This window comes from Cladophialophora bantiana, assembly GCF_000835475.1.
Source record: "Cladophialophora bantiana CBS 173.52 unplaced genomic scaffold supercont1.2, whole genome shotgun sequence".
NCBI lineage: Eukaryota > Fungi > Ascomycota > Eurotiomycetes > Chaetothyriales > Herpotrichiellaceae > Cladophialophora > Cladophialophora bantiana.
In genome coordinates this window covers 2,375,629-2,403,601 of record NW_015971576.1, presented here as the reverse complement: position 1 = coordinate 2,403,601, position 27,973 = coordinate 2,375,629, and the positions used below count along the sequence as shown (strand labels likewise).

At 41.7% G+C, this 27,973-nt stretch overlaps 4 protein-coding genes across 4 annotated transcripts; 1 reads left to right on the top strand and 3 right to left on the bottom strand.

Moving 5' to 3' along the window:
• Nucleotides 1-78: 78 nt before the first annotated feature.
• Z519_01878 (uncharacterized protein) lies at nucleotides 79-1,989 on the top strand (the record flags this gene model as incomplete). Its single annotated transcript, XM_016759635.1, has 1 exon — nucleotides 79-1,989. One exon carries the CDS (start codon nucleotides 79-81, stop codon nucleotides 1,987-1,989), a length of 1,911 nt encoding a protein of 636 aa, XP_016624963.1.
• Nucleotides 1,990-2,751: 762 nt separating this feature from the next.
• Z519_01877 (uncharacterized protein) lies at nucleotides 2,752-3,788 on the bottom strand (the record flags this gene model as incomplete). The annotated part of the gene is made up of 2 exons (XM_016759634.1): nucleotides 2,752-3,557; nucleotides 3,731-3,788. 2 exons carry the CDS (start codon nucleotides 3,786-3,788, stop codon nucleotides 2,752-2,754), a joined length of 864 nt encoding a protein of 287 aa, XP_016624962.1.
• A 19,296-nt stretch (nucleotides 3,789-23,084) lies between these two features.
• Nucleotides 23,085-25,068, bottom strand: Z519_01876 (uncharacterized protein; the record flags this gene model as incomplete). The annotated part of the gene is made up of 8 exons (XM_016759633.1): nucleotides 23,085-23,638; nucleotides 23,709-23,800; nucleotides 23,859-23,944; nucleotides 23,993-24,245; nucleotides 24,310-24,394; nucleotides 24,460-24,670; nucleotides 24,742-24,888; nucleotides 24,955-25,068. The coding sequence occupies 8 exons, from the start codon at nucleotides 25,066-25,068 to the stop codon at nucleotides 23,085-23,087; spliced, it is 1,542 nt and encodes a 513-aa protein (XP_016624961.1).
• Nucleotides 25,069-25,816: 748 nt separating this feature from the next.
• Z519_01875 (uncharacterized protein) lies at nucleotides 25,817-27,966 on the bottom strand (the record flags this gene model as incomplete). Its single annotated transcript, XM_016759632.1, has 4 exons — nucleotides 25,817-25,968; nucleotides 26,018-26,364; nucleotides 26,445-27,371; nucleotides 27,419-27,966. The coding sequence occupies 4 exons, from the start codon at nucleotides 27,964-27,966 to the stop codon at nucleotides 25,817-25,819; spliced, it is 1,974 nt and encodes a 657-aa protein (XP_016624960.1).
• Nucleotides 27,967-27,973: the final 7 nt, after the last annotated feature.

Here is a 27,973-nt window from a genome sequence, read left to right as displayed (position 1 = left end):
TTCTTCTCACTTGCGACATTATATTACCACAAAGAAACCTACCGTTCCGTCTTTGTCTATCATTGAGCAGTCACAATTATGTCAGCCAGCAGCGGCGTCAGTGCGGCCTCGACGGAGGGCGGCCTTCCTGCTTCCTCCTACGACGGGAGCCACCTGCCATGGCAGACATTTCGCCAACAAGTGCTTGCGCAGCATCGAATCAGAGTCATGGACTCTGTTCCAAAGGAAAAGCTACCCACAAAGCTCCTGGCACTGATAGAATCCGAATTGCCCACTGTCGCTAAATACGAACCGCAGAAGGCGCAATTCCGCGATCAGGTCGACAAGGGACGAGGCTTTGGACCTTCACCACTCTTCCCCCCCAATCTGCTTCCGCCTATTGACGACGAACCACAACTTGCTCGCTGCATGGTCCCTTCTTTCAGCCGAGAAGCCCTGCCCGAGCGCGCGATCAATCAAATAGGGCCGCTCTACGAACTGAGTGTCCCGCGCAGTGGCCTGGGCTGCGGATTTGCTGGCTCCGCCCTTACAACTGAAGAGCTCGCCGTCCTACCTTCTTGGTTGGTGACGACCGGGACCATTGTCCACTTTGATACAGGGTACATCTCACCTGGCGCTGCTCTCTATTGCCCTTTCCTGGTCTTCGAACGTGCATGGGGCAACAAAGAACATCGCCTCGAAGCCGCTAATAATCAATGTGCCATCGGCGGCGCTTGGTGTGTCAGGGCTCTTCAGATGCTCTATGCCAAAGCTTGGAAAGGAGAGATGATGCCTGAACTACCCATCTCCTTCTCCTGTTCGATCGACAACACATCTGCAGTCCTGAACATGCACTGGATTGACCACGGTCAGGTATATTGCATGTCTCCTCTGTGCAAGTTTGACCTCAGCAAAGACGATCACTTCAGCAGCTTCCTCGTCTGGATCGACTCCATCGGTAAATGGGGCGTGACCCACTTGCTTCCTGTGGTCAAATCGGGTCTGGGACGGCTGCGCGCAAAGGAAGATACACCACCTCCAACTCCGCGTGCGGCCAAGTTGACTCTCGACACTGCATGTCCGAATGATTTGCTGATCAAGTCCCTCAAGACGACATTTGAAAACATTCCTTGGCGGTTCGAAGACGATGAGTTCACGCCTGTTAGTAGTAGCACCGCAAGCTGGGGCAGTCCAATGGTGACCGACCTAACCTTCGGGAATCTTGACTATCCAACTGTGCCCACTAGACTCCGTGGCGACACGCCCACTTCTGCTGTCCAGATGAAACAGTACCTTGCGAATTTGGGACCATACGCATCTCCTCCACCAGCATACGCTCAGAGCGTTGAACTTATTTGGCAAAAACGACTCAATCATGCTATGGATGAGATCCACGACCTGCAACGACAAATCCAAGTCCTGAGGAACGATTTCAACCTATCCAACACCTCCCATCGTAGCGAGTTGTCCGACGTCAAGTCGACGGTGACCTCGGTGCTCCGCAAGGAAACCCTTAGTCTGCGGAATAGATCGCTTTCTCTGGGCATGCAAGAGACCTGGTCGATGCAAAATATTCCACGGAGCCCACTTGTCAATGAAGTCCTCCCAGACTTCGTGGTTGACAAGGCCTCGATGTCTCCGCGGCATAGGTCGCTCCACGTTCCGCTGTCCCCGAAACCCCTTTCGCCAAGTCTTCAGTCTCACGGGCCTCCCTCGCCTGGGATGCATTCCCCTGGTCTACCGTCCCCTGGTATTCCCTCGCCTACCTTCTCAATCTACAGTGAGACCACCAACATCGTCACAGTCCCGCCAGCGCCGCCGAAATCGGCATCCTTGTTCAAATTCGCAAGTATCATGGTATCAGGACACATGGTTAGCATGTTTATCCCCAACGTCCTGCTACGGATCTTCGTCTTGGGTTGCATTACCGACGTGTGCATCTTGGCGTTTGCCAGCCCTCACCTGCCTAGCTCCGCGGAGTACCTGCTGTCTTTTTGGAGAGGGCGGTGATGATGGTCTGTATCCGCGGTACGTGCATAATGCACTAATCGATCCGCCTCTCTCTTTTTGTTCCTTTCCTTTTGTACTTTCAGCGCTGGTGTTTGGTGATTCCTGTGAGCGGTTATGTCTATCATATGCCCCTTTTCGGGTACTTCTCAAAACCTAAAAGTGGATACTGGAGGAGCTTGATAAAACAAATTAGGTGTTTGATCAATGACACTGCAAAGGAAGTCCCACGGATCGGATTCATTGGGATCGAATCGGACACGGGATACTTCTCGAATGGGGAAGCAGAGGATCTTCTCATACATTAGCAATCTTCGACTGGTGTCGATTCAGTCGGTCAGTCAGAAACTATTTCTGAGAGTAATGGAAAATTGTCGATAACGATATCGAGTTGTTGTCAGTGCTCTCTGCGCACTTCCAGGGAGTGAGCAGTGGTGTACACAGTGGAGGAAGCGCGAAAAGACTACAGCGTGCAGGATCGTCGTCGCTGAGGGAGAGGGTCTTTGATGGACCCCTACGCCGCCACCAACTCGTATAGGTACATAGGGGCCATGAGGCAAGAATTAGAGACCTCCCCCCCAAACAGCATGCGTCCATGCATGGATGTCTCATCCCGCAGCACAGCTTTTCAAGTCGCCATACACGTACCTACGTGCCGCTGCCCAATTTAGTTATCTTTCAACTGGACAGTTCGTGATAGCATGCTCCAGCCTGTCACATCATCACCAGCATCATCTTCAACCTCTTCGCCGTCTGTGCCGTCTTCTATTCTTGATCTGCTTCCTCGACGCTGTTCTCGTCAGCTATGGTCTCGAAATCCTGCTCGATCTCGCTGAGCAGGGTGCGGAACTCGATACTGTTCTCCAGAGCTTCTTTTGCGCGGATCCAGCAGTCGTCAAAGTCTCCTTCGCCCGTGCGCACGGCGACGACCTTGCCGGGTGTGAAGCTCTCGCGGAGCAGGTTTCGCCAGACGGCCCTCCAGCTATCGCTCCCACCGACAATGTTGTTGTTGTTCATAAAGGGGCCGAGCAGGGAGGTGAGGCGCGTCTCAAAGAACCCCCAGTCCTCGTCGAAGCTGTGTTTGGCGTTCCAGTACCTGCTCCCCACGTCGCCTTCGTTCCACCCCGTTTCTTCCCTCTCCCTGCGATCGGCTGGCGCGCTGCTGTCCCAGTCTAGAGGAGAGCCCACGGCCCGCATCTCCGCCGCCGGCTTGGGGCACTCGCAGTAGACGAATAGACGTTGGGCCGCACGCCAGAAGTCCGGGATGTGTCGCGTGTGTCGCGGATAGCCCTCGATCACTAGGCACGCGCGGTTCTGCAGGTGTTTTGTCTCTCTGAGGAAAGTGCCCACTTTCTGGTCCAGGCGCCAGGACCCGACGTATGGCAGGGTGGTGTACCTGAGGCGGCGCTTGTTATTGTTGTTATTGTTGTTGCCGTTATGGCCGAGAAGAAACCGTGCATCTGTTTGCTCCTCCTGTGCCACTTTGAACCGCTGAGAAATTCCGATGAAGAAGAAGCCGTACTCGTACGCGATCTGTTGCCCGATTTCGCGCGCGAACGACCCTGGTACTCCTGTCGTTGATATGACATGAGAGATAAAGCGTCAGCCCAATCTATCCCTCTATCCATCTGTGTATCCGTCCATCCATAAAACTGGAGAGAAACGAGTTCTCTCTCTCTTGTTTTTGATAGTATTACTGCCTCGAGGCCTTTCGGGGACAAAATCAAAGCAATGATTAACATACCGACAATGAAGATCATCAAAGGATATTTGCTGTTCAGTCTTGATTCTCTTTCAGCCATCTTTGTCTTCTTTTCCCCCTTGTTCGATTTCTTCCTCCTTTGTCGGATCAACTTTGCAAAACTATAACAGGTATGTGTCCAAGACTTGGACGGATTAGAAGCCAGTGGAGGTAGGACAAGGGGAGTTTGAAGGACGACGAGGACGACAACGACAAACGATTATGACTGGATGTGTACGATAAAAGGGAGTACATCCGGGCCCTGAAAGGCGCGGTAGGCAAATAGCGCGGTTTGACTATGGCGGGTCGCCCTTCATCTACTGGCGTATACGTGTCTCTGTATACTGCCGCGCATAGACAGCATCATACTGGTGAATTTGAGAGGGCGCTTCAGACTCGATCAGAGCGGACAACACGCGATTATGAGCTGTGTGATGCGAAATTTGAGGAAATGTAGATCCTCTGTTCCTTGAGAACTCGTGTATGCGTCGAAATCGCTTGCTAAACGTTCAATTTCACCATCGTCAAGATCGAAGACATTCAGTCAATGTGCCTCCACGTCAAGACGATTCACCTCCTCGCCGATGATCTTTGTCCCTTCCTCACTGAACATAATGTCGGTGTGAAGCCAGTGTCGGATACTGTCACGAACCCACCGTTGTCCCCAAGTACTCTACGCCCTCCACCCGAATCGGGTGGACGGTATAGAAAGAAAAGGAAAGGATAAGGCAAAGGACGGTTAAGGCACAAGGCTATCGGTTAACGCTGCCTTACCCTTTTTACGTGACAGAAAGAGGGGAAGCTATAAGAGTCTCCTCTCACCTGAATCGGCTAAGAGAGAACTCTTCTTTTTTCTTAAGCGTTGAGTCGTTATTAATAGGGCTACGTAAATAGAATAAGGCATTTAGCTACTCTAATTCTTTTATATCTACTGCGTTACGTAGGTCCCTAATAATTCTCAACGCTTACCTATTACGTAGTGGTACTATTAAGCTAGTAGTAGCTATATACGATTCTAGGGAGACCCCTAAAAATCATTCTTACTAGGGTAAGTTCCCACCTAAATTAGGTGAGAATAAACCCCCCATCGCCCCGAGATAATAGGGCGCCCGAGGTCTCGTCGGGGACTATCGATGAAGACTCTACGATCACTACGGGCCCTGCAGACTCGCGACACCCTATTTTCACGCCTACGGACGTAAGTGACCTCGAAGAAATGAATGATGAATAATTATAGGCCGAACTATCTAGACTTAAAAGAGAAAGAATACGGCGAGAATAAATAGACCGAATCCATTATCTACGGAGAGGGGGTACTCTTAGTATGGAATAGAGATTAATGTAAGAGACTATAGTATATTCTCGAAGTCTCTCATCTAAATCGGGTAGGAATAATAAGCGACTAGCTATAGATAATTTAGCTAGCTACGCGAAAATCTTTAAGGCGGACCCCCCGAAGTATTTTAATAGAGGTAGTTACTAGGCCTTAACTAAGTTTATTATGGGCATCGAGATATATTTCGAGTTCTATCACTAAGACCTAATAGACTCTAAGATAACTAAGCGAGCTATCTAAACGGCGGTAACCTAGCTAGATAGAGAGCCTCGTTAGATATATTATAGACAACGTAACGTACCCGCTAGTTAGGAGAAATTCCTCACGTTTCTTCGAGGCACCATTAAAGACTCTTAAACTCGCACTTTTAAGGCCACTTATACTACTTAGTTTAGAAAGTAATGAAAAGAATAGAGTATTCGTTAATACTTATATAAACTAGAGTAAGTAGAGGCCGAGGTAAAGGCATTAAGGCTTACGGAAGTCGAGTAAAAGATATAGCGTTTCCTTCACGGTCTACAGCTCAATATTCGTAACGTAGTTATAGTAGAGCCATAGGAGGTACGTCTTAATAGAGATACTATCCTTACGGTCGCCTATCGCTATGAGATACGTTTCGCGAATGAGTAAAAGAGTAAGGCTAAGAAGAAGGATACTTTAGAGAAAAGAAATGAGCTTCTAAAGTAAAAGACATCGATGGCTATAATAGAAAGTAAGAATAGAACTTCCCACCCGAATCGGGAGGGAAAAAATATATTTAGTTCGCTAAACGTATTAGCTAAGCCTAAAGCTAAGCAGGGAGAAAAATCAACGTCCTCGTTTATTCCTAAGTGCTATAATTATCATAAGGAAGGATATTTAGTACGGAATTACCCTAAAAAGAGTATAAAAAAATAGATATTAATGTAGTAAACGTAGCTACCGTATTAGGGCACATTTAGTCTACGAGACACGGCGCATTAGAGCAACGCTGTGTGAGTATTTAAGTAATAGTCCGAGTAAAGGGCGAGAAGCATCGATTGCGGGCCCTTATGGACTGTGGGGTATAGGACGACTTCATCTCATAGATAACTATTATTAGACTTAGTTTAAAAGGCGTTTCACTAGATGTATTTAGGAAGGCTATGGATGGTCGGTAGATTACTATTTACGGCCGTTATAGCCTCGAGGTTTAGGCCATTAATGATCGGGGGAGGACTACTAAGGCTAGACTTAATTTATTATCTACGAATATCGAGGGATTCGATATAATACTCGGTATGCGCTGGCTCGAAGTAATTAATTCCGATATTAATTTTAGAGATGATACCTAGGTAGTGAGAGATCTAGACCGCTAAACCCGAATTAGTATAATCATAGCGTAAGAGCTTATTTAAGAGAAGAATAAAATCTATATTATGTAGTATTAATCTTTAGAGAAATCTCAAAGGGTTTCTTACCCGAATCGGGTGGGGTAGTGTTTCACCCGCCTCCGAACTCTTATATTAAGTAAAGACGGAGATATATCTTCTCTTTATACTAGCTATAGCGACGTAGCATTAGATTCGGGCGAGGCTTAAATTCCACTAGTGTCGAAGGTAGAGTATATAATTAATCTTACGCTAGATATAATAGCACCCTATGAGCCCATCTACCCTTTAAGTAGTAGAGAACTCGAGGCTCTAAGGGAATATCTCAATAATACATTAATGAAAGGGTGGATTCGACGAAGTATCTCACCTACTGAGGCTCTCATTCTATTTATTCTAAAGAAAGACGAAGAACTTCGCCTCTATATGAACTATAGAGGGCTGAATAAGGTCACGATTAAGAATCGTTATTCATTATCCTTAATATCTAAGATCCTTAATCGCCTAGTAGGAGTAAAACTCTTTATAAAGCTAGATCTACGAGATACTTACCATAGAATCTCCATTAAGGTAGAGGACCAGTGGAAAATAGTATTCCGCACTAAATATAGGTAGTTCGAGTACTTAGTGATATCTTTTAGGCTAACGAATGCCCTAGCTACCTTCTAGATATACGTAGACGAGTCTCTAAAGGGCTTACTAGACGTTTTCTGCATTGTATATATGGACGATATTCTAATCTTTAGTAGAATAGAGAAGGAATACGAGGATTATGTTAAATAAGTGCTCGAAAGACTCCGGAAATCACGGCTTTTCATTAAACTTAGTAAATGCGAGTTCTATATAAGAGAAGTGACATTCCTAGGCTTCATCGTCAATAAGAAAGGAGTTTCAATGGATCCTTAGAGAGTAGTAGCCATTCGAGAATAGTCTACTCCCTAGATATTTAGAGATATCTAGATATTCCTAGGATTTACTAATTTCTATAGAGGCTTCATCCGTAATTTCTTAAGAGTAGTGACGCTAATTATAGACCTACTAAAGAAAATAAAGTATAGCGTAAAGAAGGACCCTCTAGAATAGACCCTAAAAGTAGATAAGACTTTTTAAGAGCTTAAGAAGCGCTTTAAAAGAGCCTCTCTACTCTATTATTACGATCTAAATCTAGAGATAAGAGTAGAGATCGATGTCTCTAGTAGTGAACTAGAAGATATATTATTTTAGAAGATTACTATTCTCTCATCTAAAACGGATAAGAAACCTTTATTCGTTTAGAAATCTATAGCCTTCTACTTTCGTAAATATAAATCTAAGGAAATTCGGTACTCTATAGGTAACTAGAAAATACTAGCGATTATATACGTATTTAAGGAATAGAGATATTATCTAGAAGCCCTCTCTAAGATAGTGACTATGGTTACTAACTATGAAGCGCTAACCCACTTTATAAATATAAAGATATTAGCTCGAAAGAGATAAATACGCTAGGTAGAAGACCTAGTAGCATTTAATTTTCGTATTGAATGGAGGGTAGATAAGAAAAACCCCGCTAATGGCTTATCTAGAAGGCCTAATTATGAGCGAGCAATTTTAAGTACTGATAAATAGGGCAATATACTATATAAACTTATAGCCCTACGCTTAGAGCCTCCACCCGAATCGGGTGAAGACGGTAAAGTATCGATATCGATTAGCGCTGTTCGAATTGCGGTATTAACGAGAGCGTAGTCGTTACGAAAACCGCATCCAAGGGATAGTGAATAGAACACTATTTTTAGCTCAATATCTTCTACTAGCGAAGTAGAGCTAGAGTAGAAGAGCGATGGGTTAAATGAACTCATCGAGGACGATCGCCTAATAAATATAAGCCAGGCGACCCCTGAAAGAGAAAGAGCGCCGACTTTCTCACCCGAATTAGATAGGAGAGTAAATCTAGAAGCTTAGATTCGGGAGGCGTAGAGTCTTAATCGGTTCGTGGACGCACGAATGTGGATAATCTCCGTAGATAAAGAGCATTAGACACTAGATTAAGCGGGAATAGTTCGACGAAATGGACTTATTTATATTCTTAATGATTTAACGATTAAGGCTAAGATTCTAAGGGTTAATCATGATGATCCTTAGGACGGGGGTCACTTTGGGCGAGCTAGAACGCTTAAAGTTATTCAGCGTTATTACTGGTGACCTAGGATAAAGAGGGACGTTTACGAGTATATAGATACTTATGATGTGTGCTAAAGAATAAAGGTTCTAAGACATAAGTCTTATAGAGAGCTAGTCCCTCTGGCTCCGCCGATGAAGCCCTAGTAAGATATTACCATGGACTTCATCGTAGAGCTACCACCGTCTAAGTATCGGAATAGCGTCTACGACGCGGTGCTAGTGGTAGTAGATAGGCACTTAAAAATAGTGCGTCTTATTCTATGTGAGTAAGATATAACGGCCTAGAAATTAGGGACGGTCTTAATTAATGAAGTCTTCTCGAGATATAGAATGTCTAAAATAATTATAAGTAATAGAGACTCCCTATTTACGTCGAAGTATTGGGAGACGATATACTATTATCTTACGGTTAAGAGAAAGCTATTAATCGCTTTTCATCTATAGATAGACGGATAAATAGAGCGGCTAAATTAAGTACTTAAATGCTACTTAAGATGCTATCTAAATAACGAATAAAGTAACTAGGCTGAACTACTTAGTAGTATAGAATGGGCTATTAATAATAGCCGGAATAGTACGATTAATACTGTACCGTTCTAGATAATGTACAACTATAAACCTAGTATGAAAAGAAATCTTAAAGGTCTTTATTCACCCGAATTAGGTGGAAAGGAACCGCTCTCAATTCATAAGAGAGTAAGATAAAATGCTGAGGAGATTTTAGCTATATGAGCTCACTTATGAGAATTCTAGTGTAATGGGAGAAGTTAGAAGTGGTGAATAGAGTTATAATTGGCTGGGGCGCCGACCCTAGACTATGATTCTTCTTATATAGTTCTGGGGGACTATCTTTCATAGATAACATAAGTAATTAAGTTACTAATAGAGAGAACTTCCCCTAGTTAAGTGTGCGCGTTAAGAAGAGACTATACTCACCGCCGTACGAGTTAATGCCCATAGCTAGTAGCCTCGCCCTAGTTTAATGGTGCCTCTAATAAGATCTTCGACGAATACTTATAGATGGGCGTCTCTCTATGAGCGGTGGGAGAAAATTACGAAAAACAACTAAAATAAACTACTTACTGAACTAATAGAACTAAAGAATTACCTACCTACCTATCTAACTAAATCTAGAGAAACTAGCTATATATATAGAACCGCTACGCAGGGTATACCATTTAGATCACTAGCTAAGCAAGTCTATCCCGCTGTACGGAGCGGTTTACGCTAGCTATTCATGAAGACCGCTGCTCGGGGTGCCTTTTGGGATTACTGGCTATGTATATTTACTGCCACTATGTGGGGTGGAGATCAACGACTTAACGACTATTTAGACTATCTAGAAGAAATGAAAGAGAAGTATCTCCCAGGAATGTAGGAATACGTTTAACCCTAAAAACTCCTAACTTAAGAAGCTTAGGAGGAGTCGAAGAACGCGGATCTACTTAAGAAATGATAAAAATGAGCGGTTAGACTGGACTCGCTGAAATGAGCGAAGTTAGAGCGCTACTAATCGGGAAGTGAATCTAAGATTTCAATGGAAATTACTAGTAAAGATAAGAAAGAAGCTTAACGAGAAAGTCGGTGAAGAGATAAAGAGAAGAAGAGAAGAAACAATAATAAAATAATAATAAAACAATAATAAAATAATAATAAAAGTACTAAAAATAATAAAATATCTAGATCTTTTAGTTTCGCTATTAAGATTTTACACTATTTCGATTATAAGAGAAGAAGTGAGAACGATTTAATAAAGGAAAATATCGTCTACGGAAGAATCAAATAATAAAGGAAAGCTAGGGCCTTCTACGATGTCGAGTATTAGCTCATAAGATCTATCGACGCCGAATTCGACGATATAATCGTTGTACGTCCCTCCTATCGTAATGTTAATAAGAGAAATACCTTAGAGCTCAAACGGAAGTAACAACCTTTTATACTTTAATGGAAAGAACGCTATCTCTTTCTTCGAGGAGTTTAAAGAACTATATAAATATAACTAGATTATATTAAGCGGAGAACGTATCCGTAGATCTATTCGCTTTATATCTAAAGTAGAGAAAGAACGCTATAAAGAGCTCACTAAGTATAACGTAATAAAGTGAAAAAAGTTTAAAGAGAAGATCTTAAATGAATATAAAGATCGGAACGAAATATAGTAAATAATGAGTGTTCAATATCTTTAGGCACTCGCGAAGCATCGACGAAAGAAGTCTTAAAGTCTAGAGCTATATCTCCGTTAATTCCGTAAGACTATAACTCATCTAATTAGAATCGAAGCCGAGACTAACTATACTTACTATTGTCTTCTTTTATTAAAATTACTAAAGACTTATATAGATAAGATTCGAAAGAAATAGAATTTAATGAATCGAAAGCTAGAGAATTCGAACTTTTAGAAATACTAGAATTAGATAAAAGAACTATAGAATATTAATAATAAAAATAAGAAATTTACGTAAGGAGTGCTCGACGAGGAGTTCTAAGAACTAGCGTACGAAAGAGAGACTCGACCCTTAGTCGTTCGAAAGGAAGAATCGTAAGAACAACGTCGTTGTAACGACCGCACGGATAGTAAAACGAAGTCCGATAAGAATACTTCGTCGCTAGTAAATCGACCTTCTACCCCTAAGAGAAATAACTAATCGGTGGAGGAATTATTCCGTTTAATAGGAGCACTAACACTACCGATTTAGACGCGAGACGCTATTACTCTAGACTTTATAACTCGACTAATTAAGATATTAAAAGATGTTCCTTAGGAAGCGATCTAGTCCTCGCGCGATCAGTAATTCTAGGATCGTTCGATTCGGTTCGAAGAAATGTCGTAGTACTACGGTAGATAGCTTAGTCGACGGAGTTCGAACTTAAGTAGTTCTAAAGAAAATTATTTTCTTTATAACTAGTCGGAATACGTACTATGAGATAACTCTTAGTGAGTATACTAAAAAGCTATGGGAGCGTTATATCTTAATCCAGAATATAGGATCGCTCTTAGAAAGTTCCGAGATTAAGATCGTTCTTTATCTACTCTACTAATTCTCACGAGAGAGATAAAGATAGAAAGATTAGAATAGATTACGCGAGAGATCGATAAGAATTCGAGAGTTACGTCCGAATGACCTTATAATATACGAGACCCTAATTCTACGTCGCTAGAAGCGAGATTAAGTATTATTTACGTAGCCGAATTAAGACCTAATTACGCTGCCCTAGATAACTCTAAAGATAATTTCCGTATCTTAAATACTATAGATCTAAAAGAAATTCGTATAAATTAGCCTTAGAGTGAAGCTTACGTAGATGCCCTAGGAAAGCGCCTAGCTCCCTAATAAGACGGATATACGTAAGCGAAATACCCTCGAATTAGGACTTACGAACCTTCGGTAGAAGAACCGAGACGATATATAACGCGACGGGCGAGATCTAATAAAGAAATCATATATAACGGAATCGTAGATAATTCGCTAGGTCCGATTAGCTCGATTAATTAGAGGCCGAAAATTTCTCTATATAATATATAAGATGAGCGGTTACGTAACCCGACCTCCTAGGATACTATAATGAGAGATTCACTAGGGCCCTCCTAGCCTCGTTAGATATTATTACGTCCCCGGACTATAAAAGAGGCTATGTACGGACTATCTAGGCCTAGGCCTCTTCGAAAGATATTATCATAGGATCTAAATAGTGCCGGAAAGATCGTAAACCACTTATTAAACTAAGAGGTCTTAATTCGAATAGGAGACTTACTATCGATAAAGAAGATTCGGAACGAGTGGTTCTTTCGTAAACATTGGTATTACGACGAAGATAAGTAAGAGTCCGTTCATTAGGGCCATACCCCGAGAGGTAGCGGCGTAAGACTTACGTAAGCGAAAGAGAAACCTACTACTAAAGTCGGTACGATGTAAATAAATCTATTAGTGAATCGCCCGATTCGCCTAAGGCTATACTATAGTGAGTGCCCCTATCTATCTATAAAGATAAGAGATTAATATAAAGACTTCTTACTAAATACTAGAGCCGAGATTAATCTAATAACCCTCGCCCTAGTTAAAGAGATAAGACTATCTTAATATATACGAAAAGCTAAGTTTATTTACGACGCCGTAGACTTCAACGACGACCGAGAAAAGTTTGTGAGAATAATTAAAGATTTTATAGTTAGCATCGCTGAAATCGAGGTCTTAATAAATGTCTATATGACGAATACCATGAACCCAACGTACCGTTTCATCTTAGGAAGACCATTTTAGAAGGTAGCTTAAGGATTAGTCTAGGAAAAGGACGAGAATACTTACATTATGGGTTTAACGGATAGCTACGTCGGTAAGAGAGTATAAATAATCGCATAGACTACTCCTAACTTCGATGAAGATCGAGATATATCTACGATATTCGAGCTTATATACTTAGCCTCTTTAAAAGGCTAGGCGAGTATAAGACGATGAAGAAGCCCGTACTCGCGTTAATAAGAGCTTAGAAGAAACCTAGAACGCTAGCCCTCGACTTTAAGATAGATTAGAACGGTAATCTAATCTCGGTAACGAATTCTTTCGTAATGAACGACGACGATCTCTAGGAGCTATAATTCTTAGCTAGATCTTTCGACGTATAGAATAATGAGTAATTTATAAGATCGTCGAGACTAGTTAACGACGAAGTCTTAAGATAAGATCTAGAAAATGAATAGCGATATAAACGTCTTAGATCTAAGCGACCGTTAAAAGCTCGGATTAATACCCTCTATAAGAGAAAAGCTAATAAGATAAAGTCTATAGATATCGATCGATAGAACGGCTTAATACCCGAAGAATCACTAAACTAAAGAGTAAAGATTATTACGGAGAAATAAGCTACGTTTAACGAACGACCGTACCGATTCTCTAAATAAATATATTCTAGATTTATAATATTTTCTCACGGGGAACGTCTAATACCGAAGCGTCTAGAAAAGCTAATCATCGAACCTAACTTAATATCTCTTAAGAAGAAAGTCTTAGTAGAAATTCTATATAACCGGGAAGGCGCTTTAGCCTAGAACATCGAAGAGATTAGAAGAATTTATTACGATATAGCGCCGCCTTAGATAATTCGAACTATACCGTATATCCTATAATAGGCGAAGAGTTTCCTAGTCTCTAAGGCACTCGAGCCGATTATAATTAAGCTAGTTAAGAATAAGATTTAGTCGCGTCTCTTCGAGTTTAGTTATAGCTCGTATAGGAACCCCTTCTTTCTAGTTAAAAAGAAAAAGTCTAGGGAATATCGACTAATAATTACTACTTAGAATATTAATTCGGTGATAATAAGGAACGTTAACTTATCTTCTTCTTCGGACGACTTTACTAAAGAATTCTTAGAAATATAGATAACTTTTCTTCTAGACTAGCTTTTCGAATACGATTAAATAAAGCTCGTAAAGAAGAGCCGAGATCTCACGGGCATTTATACACTCATTGGGTTAGTCCGATGCGTAATATTATCTTAAGGAGCGACTAATTCTATGGCCCAGTTCGTACGTATTACGAATCGCATCTTACACGAATAAATTCCGGAACGTATACGACCATTCTTAGATGATATCGCGGTAAAAGAACTAAAGACCGATTACGGACAGAAAGAAGTAGTTCTAGGAATACGCCGCTTTATATTAGAGTATTTAACGAATCTCGACGAAGTGCTAACTAACCTCGAAAGGGCCGGCGCTACGATTATAGACTAGAAGCTATAGCTCTATATAAATAAAATCGAAGTAGTCGGGTACGTCTACGATCGAAATGAACGATATCCTTAAGAATCGAAAATCGATAAGATTCGAAACTAATCTATTTCGACGAACTAACTAAAGCTCCGTGGCTTTCTTAGAATCTACGTATATTATCGTATCTAGATCTTTTATTTCGTAATTATTACTAAACCGTTATACGCCTTACTCCGAAAGAATATAGTTTAAATCTAGAAAAGAGTTTACGATAAAAGTATAAGCGTCTTAAAACTTATTTTATCGTCGCCTCCTACTCTAGTTAACTTAAATTATAGTGAGGATAGCGAATAGATTATTCTTGTAGTTGACGCGAGCGGCCGAGGATGAGAAGGCGTAATTATATAAGTTAACCCGATTATCGGAATGCGCCGAGCTATAAGATACGAGAGCGAAGTATAAGTAAAAGCTAAGCTAGAATATAATGCCCTTAAGAAAGAAGCTCGAGAATTACTAAAAGCCCTTAAGAAGTTTAAAAGATAGTTATATATCGTACGCTTTATCGTAGAAACTAACGTAATGACTCTCGCTACTTAACTTAATCGATAATCGATAGATTTACTAGGAGTAGTGATTAATTAATAGTTAGCCTAGATTCGTAAATTCGACTTTAATGTATAATATATATCTAGTAAGAAAAATATAGTTACGAATACTCTATCTCGCCGTCCTTCGACCGAGAAAGATCTTAAAGAGGCGGAGAGAGAAGAAGAGATTAATGATTAAATCGAGGCTAGAATACTAATCGTTCGCGGAAATATTCGTTCGATTAAATAAAACGCTACTCACCGAGATTTCGTAATAATGCGACCGGTAGTAGTATACGTAAGGGATCGATCCGCGAGCCTAGTAACACCGCGCGTAGTCTAGCTCTTCGAAGATAAATACTCAGAAGATTCGAAGTAGCTTACGAAGTATCTTTAAGATTAATAGCGTCCTCACGGAATGAATAATAAGGATTTCCGATAGTTATAAAAGAATTTAATGAACTTCTTCGTCCGCGGGGACTATCTATTTAGAAAACTAACAGCGAATAGACTAAGTAGACGGGTGATTAATAATGATGCCGAGAAGAAGAGAATTCTCGAAGTAATATATAATAATACTAAATACTTTAGACGTAAAGCTATATATTAGCGAGTAATCGATCGTTATTTCTAGAAAGATTAATATCGGGACGTTAAGAAATTCGTTAAGATCTACTCGGAATATTAGTTTCGCGAAAGTAGAAGATTATATAACGAGATATTTCTAATATTAGTCGATATACGCTAGAAGTAGATTAGTGTCGATTACACTCTAATATCGATGTCTTAAGAGAAAAGATATCTTATAAAAGCGCGAAGTAATATAAGCGGCTAGATTAAATCTAGAGATATTATATCTACTAATAGTGTAATAGTGACGAAGTTTCTATACGAAGAGATTATCTATCGTCATAGCTTATTTAGAAGATTAGTGTATAACGGCGGACCTAAGAATAAGAGATAAGTAAAAGAACTTATCGAAAAATATAGAATTAAACGCGTAATTACTTCGACCTACCATCCTTAGATAAATTGATAAGTAAAGATAGGATATAGAGATATTACGAATACTCTTTTAAAAATATACTAAATAAATGAGGAAGATACATAGATACACTATCTTTATATTATTCTTTAGATAGACCGAATAACTATTAAAGTCGGCACCGGAATAATATTATACGAGATCGAATTCTTAAATAAACCGATTCTATCGATCGAGCTTAAGATTACGATCTAGAATATCATGAATTAGAATGAGATTATCGACACTATAGACTTAATTACTATAAGAGCCCGGGCCCTCGAAAGACGAAGCAAAGATCTAGAAGAGATAATAGCTCATCTAAATAGAATGCGAAGGCTCGGGAAGAAATATTTCGATAAGCGGTATAGTTTATATTCCGAACCCTTTAAAGTAAGTATACTAGTTCTTAGTTATAACACCGTAGAATTAATAAATATATCTGTAGAAAAGAAGTTAGTCTTTCGATAATTTAGGTCGTTTAAAATTATAGAAGCGAATTAAGAGAAGGGTACGTATACGTTGGCGGAGCTTAATGAGGCTCGGCTAAGTAGTACGTATACTACTAGTCGTCTAAAGAGATTCTATTCGAGACTAGCGAACTTTCTAGCCGATGTACCTTCATCACTAGGAGACTTCGTCGACGACGAAGAGTAATAACGAATAATAACTCCGGATCCGCCGTACTTAGCGGAGACGAAAGATTTCATAGACGTAGAGTTCTCTTTCTCGGAGCGGGGAGAAATCTACTTACGTCGTAGTCGTAGACTTTAAAATAGAGCGACGAGGCCGCCACCCTTAATAATAGTAGTCGAAATTTCTCTTATAACTAACTAAATACGGAGAGAGTATAATAGTTTAAATATTCTAGGAGAATCTTTTAAGAAATGAACTACGTAAAGTTCGTTACTATCTCTTTCGCTCTACTATTACGAAGCGATAGGGAAGATAACGCTCTAAATTTAAAGACTTACGGGAAGTTTATACGAAAGAGAACGACGATGAGTATAGCCTTACGCTCGAACCGAACTACGATACGTCTAAATCTACGACTTTATTAGCTTCGAAACCTCGCTAATAAAAAGAAGAAGGGAGAGAATGAAGTATCGTAAATCGTTAGGCCGTAAAGAAAACATTACGAACGTAAGGAAGTAAGCGCGTACTCTAATTAACTAAATTTATCTAAATACTATATAGAGAAAAATAAAGTACGCTAATTAACTAAAATTTTACGGCTATCGAGGTAGCCGTCCCCGTCTAAAACGTTAAAAGATAAAGCGAATATTATAGCCCGAAGTATACTCTCATCGAAAAGTAATGACGCTAGGGAACGAGAGCTTTAAGAATTTTCGCTCACTAAGTAAGAATATCGTAAGGCCTTTATAGATAATTAAAAGATTAGTTATAGATAAGATAAATTAGATAGCCGTGTAGACTAAAGATGACGGGGAAGATATATACTAATAACACTATTAGTAACGATACTACTACTAGAAGATCGAGTCTAGTACGAAATTAGTTCGGAGAGATAATCTAAAACGTAAAATATTAGGGTTTTACTATAGAGACGCCGGGATGTATATACTTCTACTAGAGATAGATATAAATATCTAGTTCTTATCTTCCTATTAATCTTTCTTTTAATTACGATTCTACGACTTAATTCTTCGTTAATTATACTATTTCGAATTATTCTAGACTCTCTCAACTCATTCTTTACTCTTAAAATCATCTTTCTAAGTAAGATTCTAAAAGCGTAAGCCTAGAAACCTTTATATAACTTTATTATTAAATTTAGTATTTCGACGACGATAGTTCGAACCGAATTATCTTTTTTTTTTCTTCCTTTCTCCTCGGGTTCTTAGCTTAATAATTCACTACGCTATTAAGATATCCGGAAATTCTAGGCTACTTTTACCGAGACTTTCAATAATTTATCTAAATTCTACTTCTATGGCCGCTATTAGTAGAGGTACTAGATATTAAGTATCTAATGTCGGAACCGTCGAAAATTAGCCTATTCTCACTATTAAACACCTAGACTATATTAGAGAAGTTACGCTCGAAGAAGCTATAGCTACTATAGATTAGGACAACGCGAATCGGGTTAAAGACTTCTATAGCTCTCTTAAATTAAAATATCGGTAAATGGGCGAGATTCACGACTTTATAATCTAACGAGTCTACGACCTCACTAAAGATCTTCTAAATATCCGTGTAGAGTTTTAAAAATACTCTGGTCTATGCGCTAGAAAGAAAGAGTTTAATAATAGACGAAATCGTCGCGTAGAGATACGTAATAAGCTACTCTCTAAATACGGCCGAATAAATAATATAAGTCTCTTTAATTATAAGTATAGAGAGAGAGGCGTTCTCATTCCGCGCGGAGAATTCGTAAAGCTTCCTACTTAAACGTTAGTAAAATTCTTTAATAAATTAATTATTCTATACGGAGAGAATGTAACTATACTCTTAGACTAGTATTAATTCGCTCGGAAATACCCACTCTAGTACAACGTAACTTCTCTTCGGCTACTATAAGTCGCCTCGTATAAAATGATAGCCCGTCTAGCCCGAATTCGATAGAATCGATACTATAATGCTTCGCCGTATCTAGTTACGGAGAACATTTAGATCGTCCTCGACGGTAAAATATCTAACGATAATAGGCGAATCGCTAAGCGTAATCGTCCCGAGTGATTAGAGATACTTAGTCGATACGGATTTATAGAAGCGGCTAGGCTATACTAGGTAGGCGTTCTTTCTATAAACTATAATAATCTAATTATATCCGAAGAAAAATCTAGACTAGTAACATTACTTACTACGTAAAATTTAATCACTAGGAACGTTTTAGGCTCGGAAGTTCATCGACTCGTTACTCGTTCTAGTACTAGTAATCTCCCTACACCTCGAACTACGAATTTCGCCGACCTTATCGATTCTTCTAATACTTCCGTAAGACGTCTAAATACGCGGACTACCCGAGGCGGTCGAACTCCTATTTCTACGGCCTCTACTACGCCTACTCCTATTACTCTAATTTCTATACGATTATAGTAAAGCGTTCTTTCGATACGATCTAGTTTAACGGATATAGAACGAAGAAGTTTAATATAGCTTACGAAACCGGAAGAAGAACGCTTTATTCTTAGGAGTCGCGAATAAATAAATTAAATAAGAAATAATTTAATTAATATCTTAGGCGTTATAAAGAGATCGCGACTATAGACGGTGACCCCTAGTCTAGGCTTCGTAGCTCTAAGTCCCGGCTATAATCTAAGTGTAAAGAAGCCGAGAATTTTAGAACTCTTCTACGGAATCGAGATCGAATAGTAACTTATAAACTAAGGAATACGTATTACTAGTTCTTCCGGAGTCGTCCTATCACTATACTCTCTCGGAAGAGATACGCTCGATAACTTACCGAATTCGATTCCGAATTCTAGAAGCTCTATCGTATTCGCGTAATTAATGATTTAGAAGTATATAAGATAGACGAACTATGGAAGAGATGTACCCTTAGTTAGCCGTGAAGATATACAACGATACTACGAATTCGGAGCTAAAAAGATGATTAACGTATTAAGCTTACTTACTAGATATATATCTAGACGATATATATTCGCCTACCTATATATAGCCGAGAAAGAAATCGCCTTATACCTAGAAGAATTAAAAAGAATCGCTGCGCCTCATAAAGATTCTATGAAGAATCTCGAATAATTAATAAAATAGTGAAAAGAAAGGTTCGGAACGGTAAATTACTAGGTTTTACCTAGTCATTCCGACTATAAGGCTATCGATGTCTTAAGTAGTACTCTTCGGAGCGCTCTACTAAATTCTAAACATAACGGATGAGTTAATTAGTCTTTCATCGATGCGAGAATTATAGTAAGCCGGAAAGAATCATATATAAGATATACCATTATCTTAGGCGCCGCGTTCCTTTTCTAAATTAATTAATGTAGGAACGTAAACGCACCGATGAAATTTAAAGCCTAGGGAAACGTCGACGATAATATAAGACGACTCATTATCTTTAACGACGACTTAATAGATAAAGGGCACCATTAGCTAATCTTCATAGCCGATGGAACAACGTAGTCGTACTCGGTCATTAATTCGACATAAGGTAGATTAGATACGACTAAGATGGCACTCGATTTCTTCGTTCGATGATTAAAAGATAGCGTTTTTAGTATCCCACCCCGGGAAATACGCCTTAAATCTAATCTTCAGCAGAACACCAGTAGTTATGGGCTCTAGGTGATTAAGAATTCTCTAGCGATCATTAATACGGAAACTTACGAGACGGCTCGCTTATAAATGACCTTATCTAATACTTAAGTCGATATCGAGGATCGTTTCACTATCGCCCTAGAGATCTATAAGATGATTATACGTAAACCGAAGCGCAGTGAAGATTTAGGGGCGTTAAAGGGCTCGAGTCCGAAGGGATTAGATAAGAGATAATTAGATAACTTCGTAGAGCGTTTAAAGAATATAAAGAAGAATTAATATTTCCGAGAAGAATAGACGAAGATTACAGTTAAGTCTTGAGCGAGGTCGTTAAGGAAGCGAGCGATAATGGGAGGAATGTAATGAGAGAAGTTAGAAGTAGTGAACAGAGTTATGATTAGCTGGGGCGCCGACCCTAGACTATAATTCTTCTTATATAGTTCTAGGGAACTATCTTTCATAGATAATATAAGTAATTAAGTTATTAATAGAGAGAACTTCCCCTAGTTAAGTGTGCGCGTTAAGAAGAGACTATACTCACCGCCGTACGAGTTAATGTCCATGGCTAGTAGCCTCGCCCTAGTTCACTAGTAAAGGACGTAAGAAAAGATTAAGAGCTACTATAATTAGCACCGTAAGAATATAGAATTTATAGCGGGCGATCTAGTTATACTCTTAATAAAAAACATTAAGTTACGTAAAGCTAGTAAGAAACTCTCTAATAAGTATATAGGGCCTTTCCACGTTAAACAACGAATAGATAAAAATATCTATTAACTTACTTTATCTAAGCGTTATAAACGAATTTATTTAATATTTTACGTTTCACTTCTTTAGACTTATTATTAACGCTAAGGAACTCTTCTTTCTTTATCTATTAATGTAGATAAAGAGAAAGAGTTCGATGTAGAATAGATTCTAGACGCTTAAGAAAAGGAAGTAAGACGACGTTAGTTAGTTAAATGGCTAGGGTGAGGCTATAAACATAATACATAGGAATCTAGAAAATATTTCACCGGTGCCCTTATACGAAAAATAATTAGAGAGTTCGACGAAAAGTACGGCGTGCGTACTTAATGAGAAATATCTCTTATCTAAATCGAGTAGGGATATACTTAGTTTCACTATAAAGAGCTACTTATAACCTATATTACGTAAAGGCGATACCCTTATAGGTCGTTTTAGAAGTCCCGACCTATCTCTAAGAATAAGTATTGCTCTACTATTCATATATATTCTATATTTTAGGGAGGTCCCGACCTACCTCCTAAGAATAATATTGCCCTACTATTCACTTATATTCTATATGGCTCTAATGTTAGTACTATAAACGAGAAGAACGACGTCGTCTAGAGACATCGTTATTTTAGCGGCTATAGATCTAGAGACATTCTTAATTTATATACGCGACCTATATTTTAGGGCCGCGAAGAGTAGCTAACTATACGTCCGGTACTCTCTAGCGAGCGCGGACGGCGGTAACGAAAGAGAAGGAAGAGATAATAGCCTTCTTTAAGATCGACGAAGCCGGAGAAGAGGAGAGAGGAGAGGAGAAGTCACTAGAATAATTAGCACTCTAGTCTATTTCACTATTAGTAATTTCTTACTCGAATCGAGTGGGAAGGATAAGTATATCGAAACCCGAGCTAAAATTCTTCTCATCGTCATTAACGAAGATAGAAGGGGCCGGGAGAGAGGGAGCCACTATTCTAATTAGTATTATTTCTCCACCTCTTAATATCACTAATAAAAGATAAAAACGTTTATTAGAACGTCTAGTAAATACTAAATCTCCCTAAGATCGGAGAGATCGGTATCGCCGCTAACCTTATAAGTATAGTTAACTTTTCGAAATATAGACTTAAGTCTCTATACTTAGAACTTAAGCTATTCTCTAAAATAGATATTAGTAATTCATTATCTAAATCGGGTGAGAAACATCTATATCTAATCGGCTAAAATAGCCGAATCACTACTAGCAACGGAAATTACTCTCTCGATGAGAGCTTAGAGGGCACGATAACCTATCTATAGATTAACGGGGACCTAATTTATTTAGTATACCATTAATCTTAGCTAAATTCTCACTTACGGCAACGTAGCTAGCGCTAGACCGGGAATGAGAGTAAAACCTACACGACTTAGACTAAGTTTAGTCGCAGGGCAAGGTAGAAAAAACTGGCTCCGAGCTAGAAGTAGACGGAGGATCCGTAAAACCGCGGAAAGCGCTTCTTTCGTTAGTACGCTGTCATTATTCTAATATTATAGAACTCATAATTCTTATTAATAAGGCTGGCACTATAGCCTAACTAGGACTAAGTGTTTAGCTGAACTTCCTCGTACGTAAGAGACTATATATATATCAGTAGCGTCTCTTACTCGAGTGAGATAAGTAATACTTACATATCTTATAATTAATCTAAACGAGAAAGAAAGAGACGAAGAAAGCCATAGTAAAGGGCTTAAGAACCAAAGTAAAGGCTAAAGTGAATTAAATCTCACCCGCATTACTATAATAATATAAAACGGCTATCTCATCTAAATCGGGTGGGAATTTAATTACTTACTATTGTTAGTGAATGACTATTCAACTACTATATCATTGTCTTCGTCATTAATAATTAAGACGGCCTATCCATACGATGGATCAAGGCTGTCTTTATACTCGCAGCGACTCGAGGGCGAGCCGCTTTTTAGAGGGGGGGCAACTATCACGAACTCACCGTTATCCCTAAGTACTCTACGCCCTTCACCCGAATCGGGTGGACGATATAGAAAGAAAAGGAAAGAATAAGGTAAAGGACGGTTGAGGCACAAGGCTATCGATTAACGCTGCCTTACCCTTTTCACGTGACAGAAAGAGGGGAAGCTATAAGAGTCTCCTCTCACCTGAATCGGCTGAGAGAGAACTCTTCCTTTTTCTCAAGCGTTGAGTCGTTGTTAATAGGGCTACGTGAATAGAACAAGGCATTCAGCTACTCCAATTCCTTTGTACCTACTGCGTTGCGTAGGTCCCTGATAGATACGATGTCCAGCAATCATGAGGACAATGACCAGGCAGAAAGCCGCAAGGGACACAAAGGCCATCATGCCAAAGACCCAGCCGACGCCGACCTCGGCCTCCCAGCCATCGATAAAGAACGGAATCGCGATGCCAAAGACCGTCCTGTAGAAGTTCATGATCGTGGCGGCCTCCACGGGATACTTGGTGAAGCACTCGACCTCATAGTTGACAATGACGGGCACGGCCACGTTCGAGGAGAAATTGAGCAGGAAGTTACCCACGGCGGCGACCATGTAATGCAGGTGGTATTGCAGGGCGGCGCCAAACAGGCCCAAGCCGACGTTCAGACAGACGAATGTCGGGAACCACAGCGCATGGAGACGGAATTCGGGCTTCCAGATGCCACCAGTCCTTCGACAGATCCAGAGGGGGAGTCTGTCGTTGAAGGCGAGGCCATATAGTTGGCCAGTTATGCACCCGGTCCAGGCAGCGAAGGTGACTGTGCAAAGCATCAATCGGCAAAGCAAGGCTGAAAGGGGGGCTGAAGCGCTATTAAAAAGCTCACCCACATTCTGCATTCTGATTTGGGGTGAAACTATATCCCTTATCGCTCACGGGCGACTGTAAGAAGACCGCGAGCAAATTGTTGACCCCGACGCCCCTGTGAACATTCGCATCAGGATTTTGATATCCGTAGCTGGTCCGCCGGAAGAACTCACCATCCGAAAACGATCATCAAGAATAGCCCGCCTAGGATCCCGACAGGGTGGATTCCAATGCGGATAGGCACGGTAGCCAGGCGGAGCTAACAATATCGGCAACGACATCATATAAACGAATGCAGTGTACTAACCGCTTCCATATTCGTCATCCCTTCGGCCACGTTGGGCCTCCTAAACAGATAGACATCGATGGATCGTCGAATGAACGAGGTGGCAGACACGGGATACGCTGGCCTTCCAGGTCTCGTCCAGCCGGTTTCCTCCAGAAAGAAGAATATCAAGAGAATCACAAATCCTTCAAGTCCGACGTTGTACCAGTACTCATTGGCCCAAGGAGCGCCGTTGCCGACGATGAAGCCCGAGAAGGTCGGCCCTGCAAGCGTTCTGATATGCTAGGTTAGCAAAAAGAAGGATGCTCGTTAAAATTCTGCAATGTCGATATTCTTACCCAAGGAGGATCATCACATTGTAGAAAGCGAAGCATTTCCCACGCTGGTGCAAGAAGAAGGTATCAGTGATGTAGCTCGCACCGACTGGCCATTCACCTGTGTTAGCAGCAGTGCGAGCATTGACGACAGAATCAACAGTGCGAGCTTACCCGTCGTCGCGCAGGAGCCAGCTAAGCAGCCAAACAACCTGGACAGGACGAAGCTGTAGTAATCTCCAGGACCTGTGCATGTCGCCGCCCAAACAGTACAGGCGAGCGTGAGTGCTGTCGCCCATAGGATGCTGCCACCGCGGCCAATCCTTCTCGAGACAGGCGACCAGAAAAGAGGCCCTGCGCAGAGTCCGGCAGTGGCGGCAGAGACCTGATAAATGCGAGTCAGCAATACCGCCCAGACATCTGAACCTCCTATTTTGACAGGTATCTGCGTCTTACTGAATATGTGATCTCGACTGGAGTCTTGTTATACAACGCCCCTTGCTGGAATACACTCGACACGTTGCCCACAGCCTGAAGAGTCCCAGTGAAACCGGAGAATGAAACAATGAAAAGGGTCAGAATCTTCCTTCTCCTCGACCAGTTCTATCCAAAGACATGAGTCACCAGCATCAACGAGCAGAGGGGATTGGAAAGGAACAAAGGGCGTACCAGTGGATCGCGGGGGTCAGCTGAGGGCGCGGGGACAAGTGTGATACCAACACTGTTGTGCGCAGCCGTGACCTTGGAGCTCTCGTGGTGCTCGGCGAGCTCTTCTTTGGACATGCTGGATTTCTCTCCCTGAGCTTCACTATTCATTCTGTGATGATTTCGTTCACAAATAGAACTTTCTTCGCCGTCGAATGTTGAAAAGCGGCCTAGAAAAGCTTCTGATGGCAGGCACAGAATGCCCTCGTTATCTTTTTGATCTTCAGCGCCATGCCTCAGAAGAACCATGGAGCCAGTTGCACAGAGTCTCACTTTCGCAAAACTCCACAAGAAGAGCTAGTCGCGGTGTTTCACGGGATTCAGCATCGAGAATGCAATGTCCGGGGTTTTGACCTCCACTCATGTACATGGACGTTACATGGACGTAGCATGGCTCCCCATGGGGTGAGAGCAGTGACAGACTCCAAATTACTATCCACGAATCAAGCTACAGCCTCCACATAACCGCTTCGGGTAGGTTCGATCTTGCTGGGCTGTTGCAGGAGTATTACGGTCCCAAGAGTTACACCGAACACCGGGCGGCTCAACAGATATTATGTGACCATAGCGCCATCGGGACCCATGAAGCGACCGAGAAACGGTACCTGCATGGTCATGTTGGATGAGGACCGTATTGCCGGAATCCACACATCCAGGATCATAGGATCGCTTGGAAGGGTTCTAGGTTCTAGGAAAATGCTTGTCTGGCAAATTGTTGCATCCAAAACTCCCAGATCGATATCATTGAATCGTTGCTCGTATCCCCATTGCTTGCCCGGAGTGCTCGGAACATGTAGACGACCATTCCGAGGACAAACTCTTCAAGCTACACAGTCGAACAAGGCGGCAAGCACGCTGAGCGAGGTTTGCCCCTGATGCTCGGTGCAATTTGAGCATATCGGATTGCCAACTCCTGTTCCCGAGCGGTCAATGATGTTGAGTCAACTCCGATCAGCTTGTTCAAAGCCTGAGTGAGGTCTGGATACGTCAGATTTGGATACAAGCTCGAAGGGACTGAAAGACAAACCTAGCATAATCGACCCAATACCCCAGTGTCTGGCGAACTGTGCAATTCCAAGGTAGACAACATCGCGGTTCAGGCTGCTAAGAGCAGTAGAGCCCTCGGAGTTGGCCTGCAAAATATGCATAGCTGCGGGCCCAACCAACGAGCAGACAATGAACGGCGATGAGTAAGCAATGTAATCCGGTGACCAAGCCTTTATCGCCCTAACAACTTCATGTGCATGCCGGACGCATTTTTGGGAGGTGGCTCGATGTTCTTCTCCGCTAGCCGTCACGCTGGTCGGTGAGGCTGACGGCGACCGTGCGGTGTCTTCGTATGAAGAAATCGTGAGAGCTTCGTAGGTGCGTGCACTGACGTTGATTTGAGAATTAAGCATATTTCACGTCTTCAGCAATGCCCAGGAGAGATGGCATTGGCTCGCACGACTCACCTTTGCAGAATGATGTTCGTAGTTATGATCCAGTTGCTCCTCGCGAATGTCAGGTCGTTGAAAACAAAGATGTTCGGATTCAGTCGGAATTGGCTCGGCAAGTTCAAGCTGAAGCAAGTGAGAGCACTCCGTATCTCGGCCCTGGCTTGCGGAGAAACTATTCTCTGTGCTTTCAGATCGTATGCCAATGCCATCAGGAAGTTGGCAACGAGAAACCAAGCTCTTTCATCTTGGTTCGGCGAACCCTGCAGGCTCTTCCATGCGGTTGCTGGAGTAGGACCCATTGGTGCGGATGCGATCGGTTGCTCATTGAACCATCGCTCATCAGAGCACGGAAGCAGGACATGCATTTTATTTCGATCAATCGTGTACGGTCGCTGGGCCACGGTGGATGCAAAAGTGTCAAGTTCCCAGACTGACCACCAAACGCGTCGGAGTTCTTCTCGGGTGACCCATTCTTCTGGCGATGTCCACTGATTTTCGAACGAGTTAGGCTGTTCGCAGATATCCTCGTCGATAATATCGATTCCCAAATCGTACGCCAGTCGAATACAAACGCCTGTGAGTGTCCACCCGAATGAGTTGGAGGAATTTGTGTTGTGGTAGAAGGACAGGAGGATGCAACCTTGCAAGTACTGTAAGTTAGGAGAGAACCCGTCTCCCTGAAGCCGAGTTGCATCTGCATAGATAGACTGAGCTTCTTTAGCAAACTGTTCGCCACGGCAAGGCGGCGCAATATTAGCAAAGCTGGCCGCATTTGAAAAGCGAGCTGCTAGAGACATAATGCTGTTCATAATGAGAGCAGTTTCAAGAGATAAGAGTTGCCCGATCGCGTCTTCCCGTCTCCTGTGGAAGTACCGAGCATAGAATTGAGGTCGATGAAATATCGGTACGAAGCCGCTCACACGGTCGAAGAAGATATCGACCCTGCGGTCAATTAGTCCAATTCTGAGAACGAGACTGGGCATTCTAACAATTGTCTCACAAGTTTGCCCGGAACTGTCAAGGTGTACATTTTGGATTCAGACGTCTGAAGTAGGGGAGGTCCTGCAAATACCAGATTTGTCTCCGATGCTAATCGTCTTGTTTGATCCGCTTCTCTATTACGATCGACATCTCGCGGACTAAGTGAAGTTCCTAGCTGAGTCTCGAGGTTTGAATATTGCTCACTCAAGGGCGAAAAATGTTGCCTAGTAAAGTCGCCCTCGAGAAGAATTTCTGATAATGACGGGCTGAAGTTGTAGTGGAGGTTGTAATCAGCACCGAGCGGTGTGTTGAAAATTGATTTCTCGGTGCTTCTAGGATAAGCAATTTCCTCGGGGCCACCTAGAGACAATGGGCTGGAGATATTTGCAACCTGTTCCTGATAGCGACGAGCAGAGTTTGCGACGCTCCCATCATTCTCCGCCAATATGCTTTGTGGCTTTATCTTCGCGGGAGCGGTTTTCGTAGTATCTGCAAGGCCATCTACGGCATAACTCACATTTAGTCGCGTTCTTGACAAGACGTCCCCGACGGTCATACCGGAT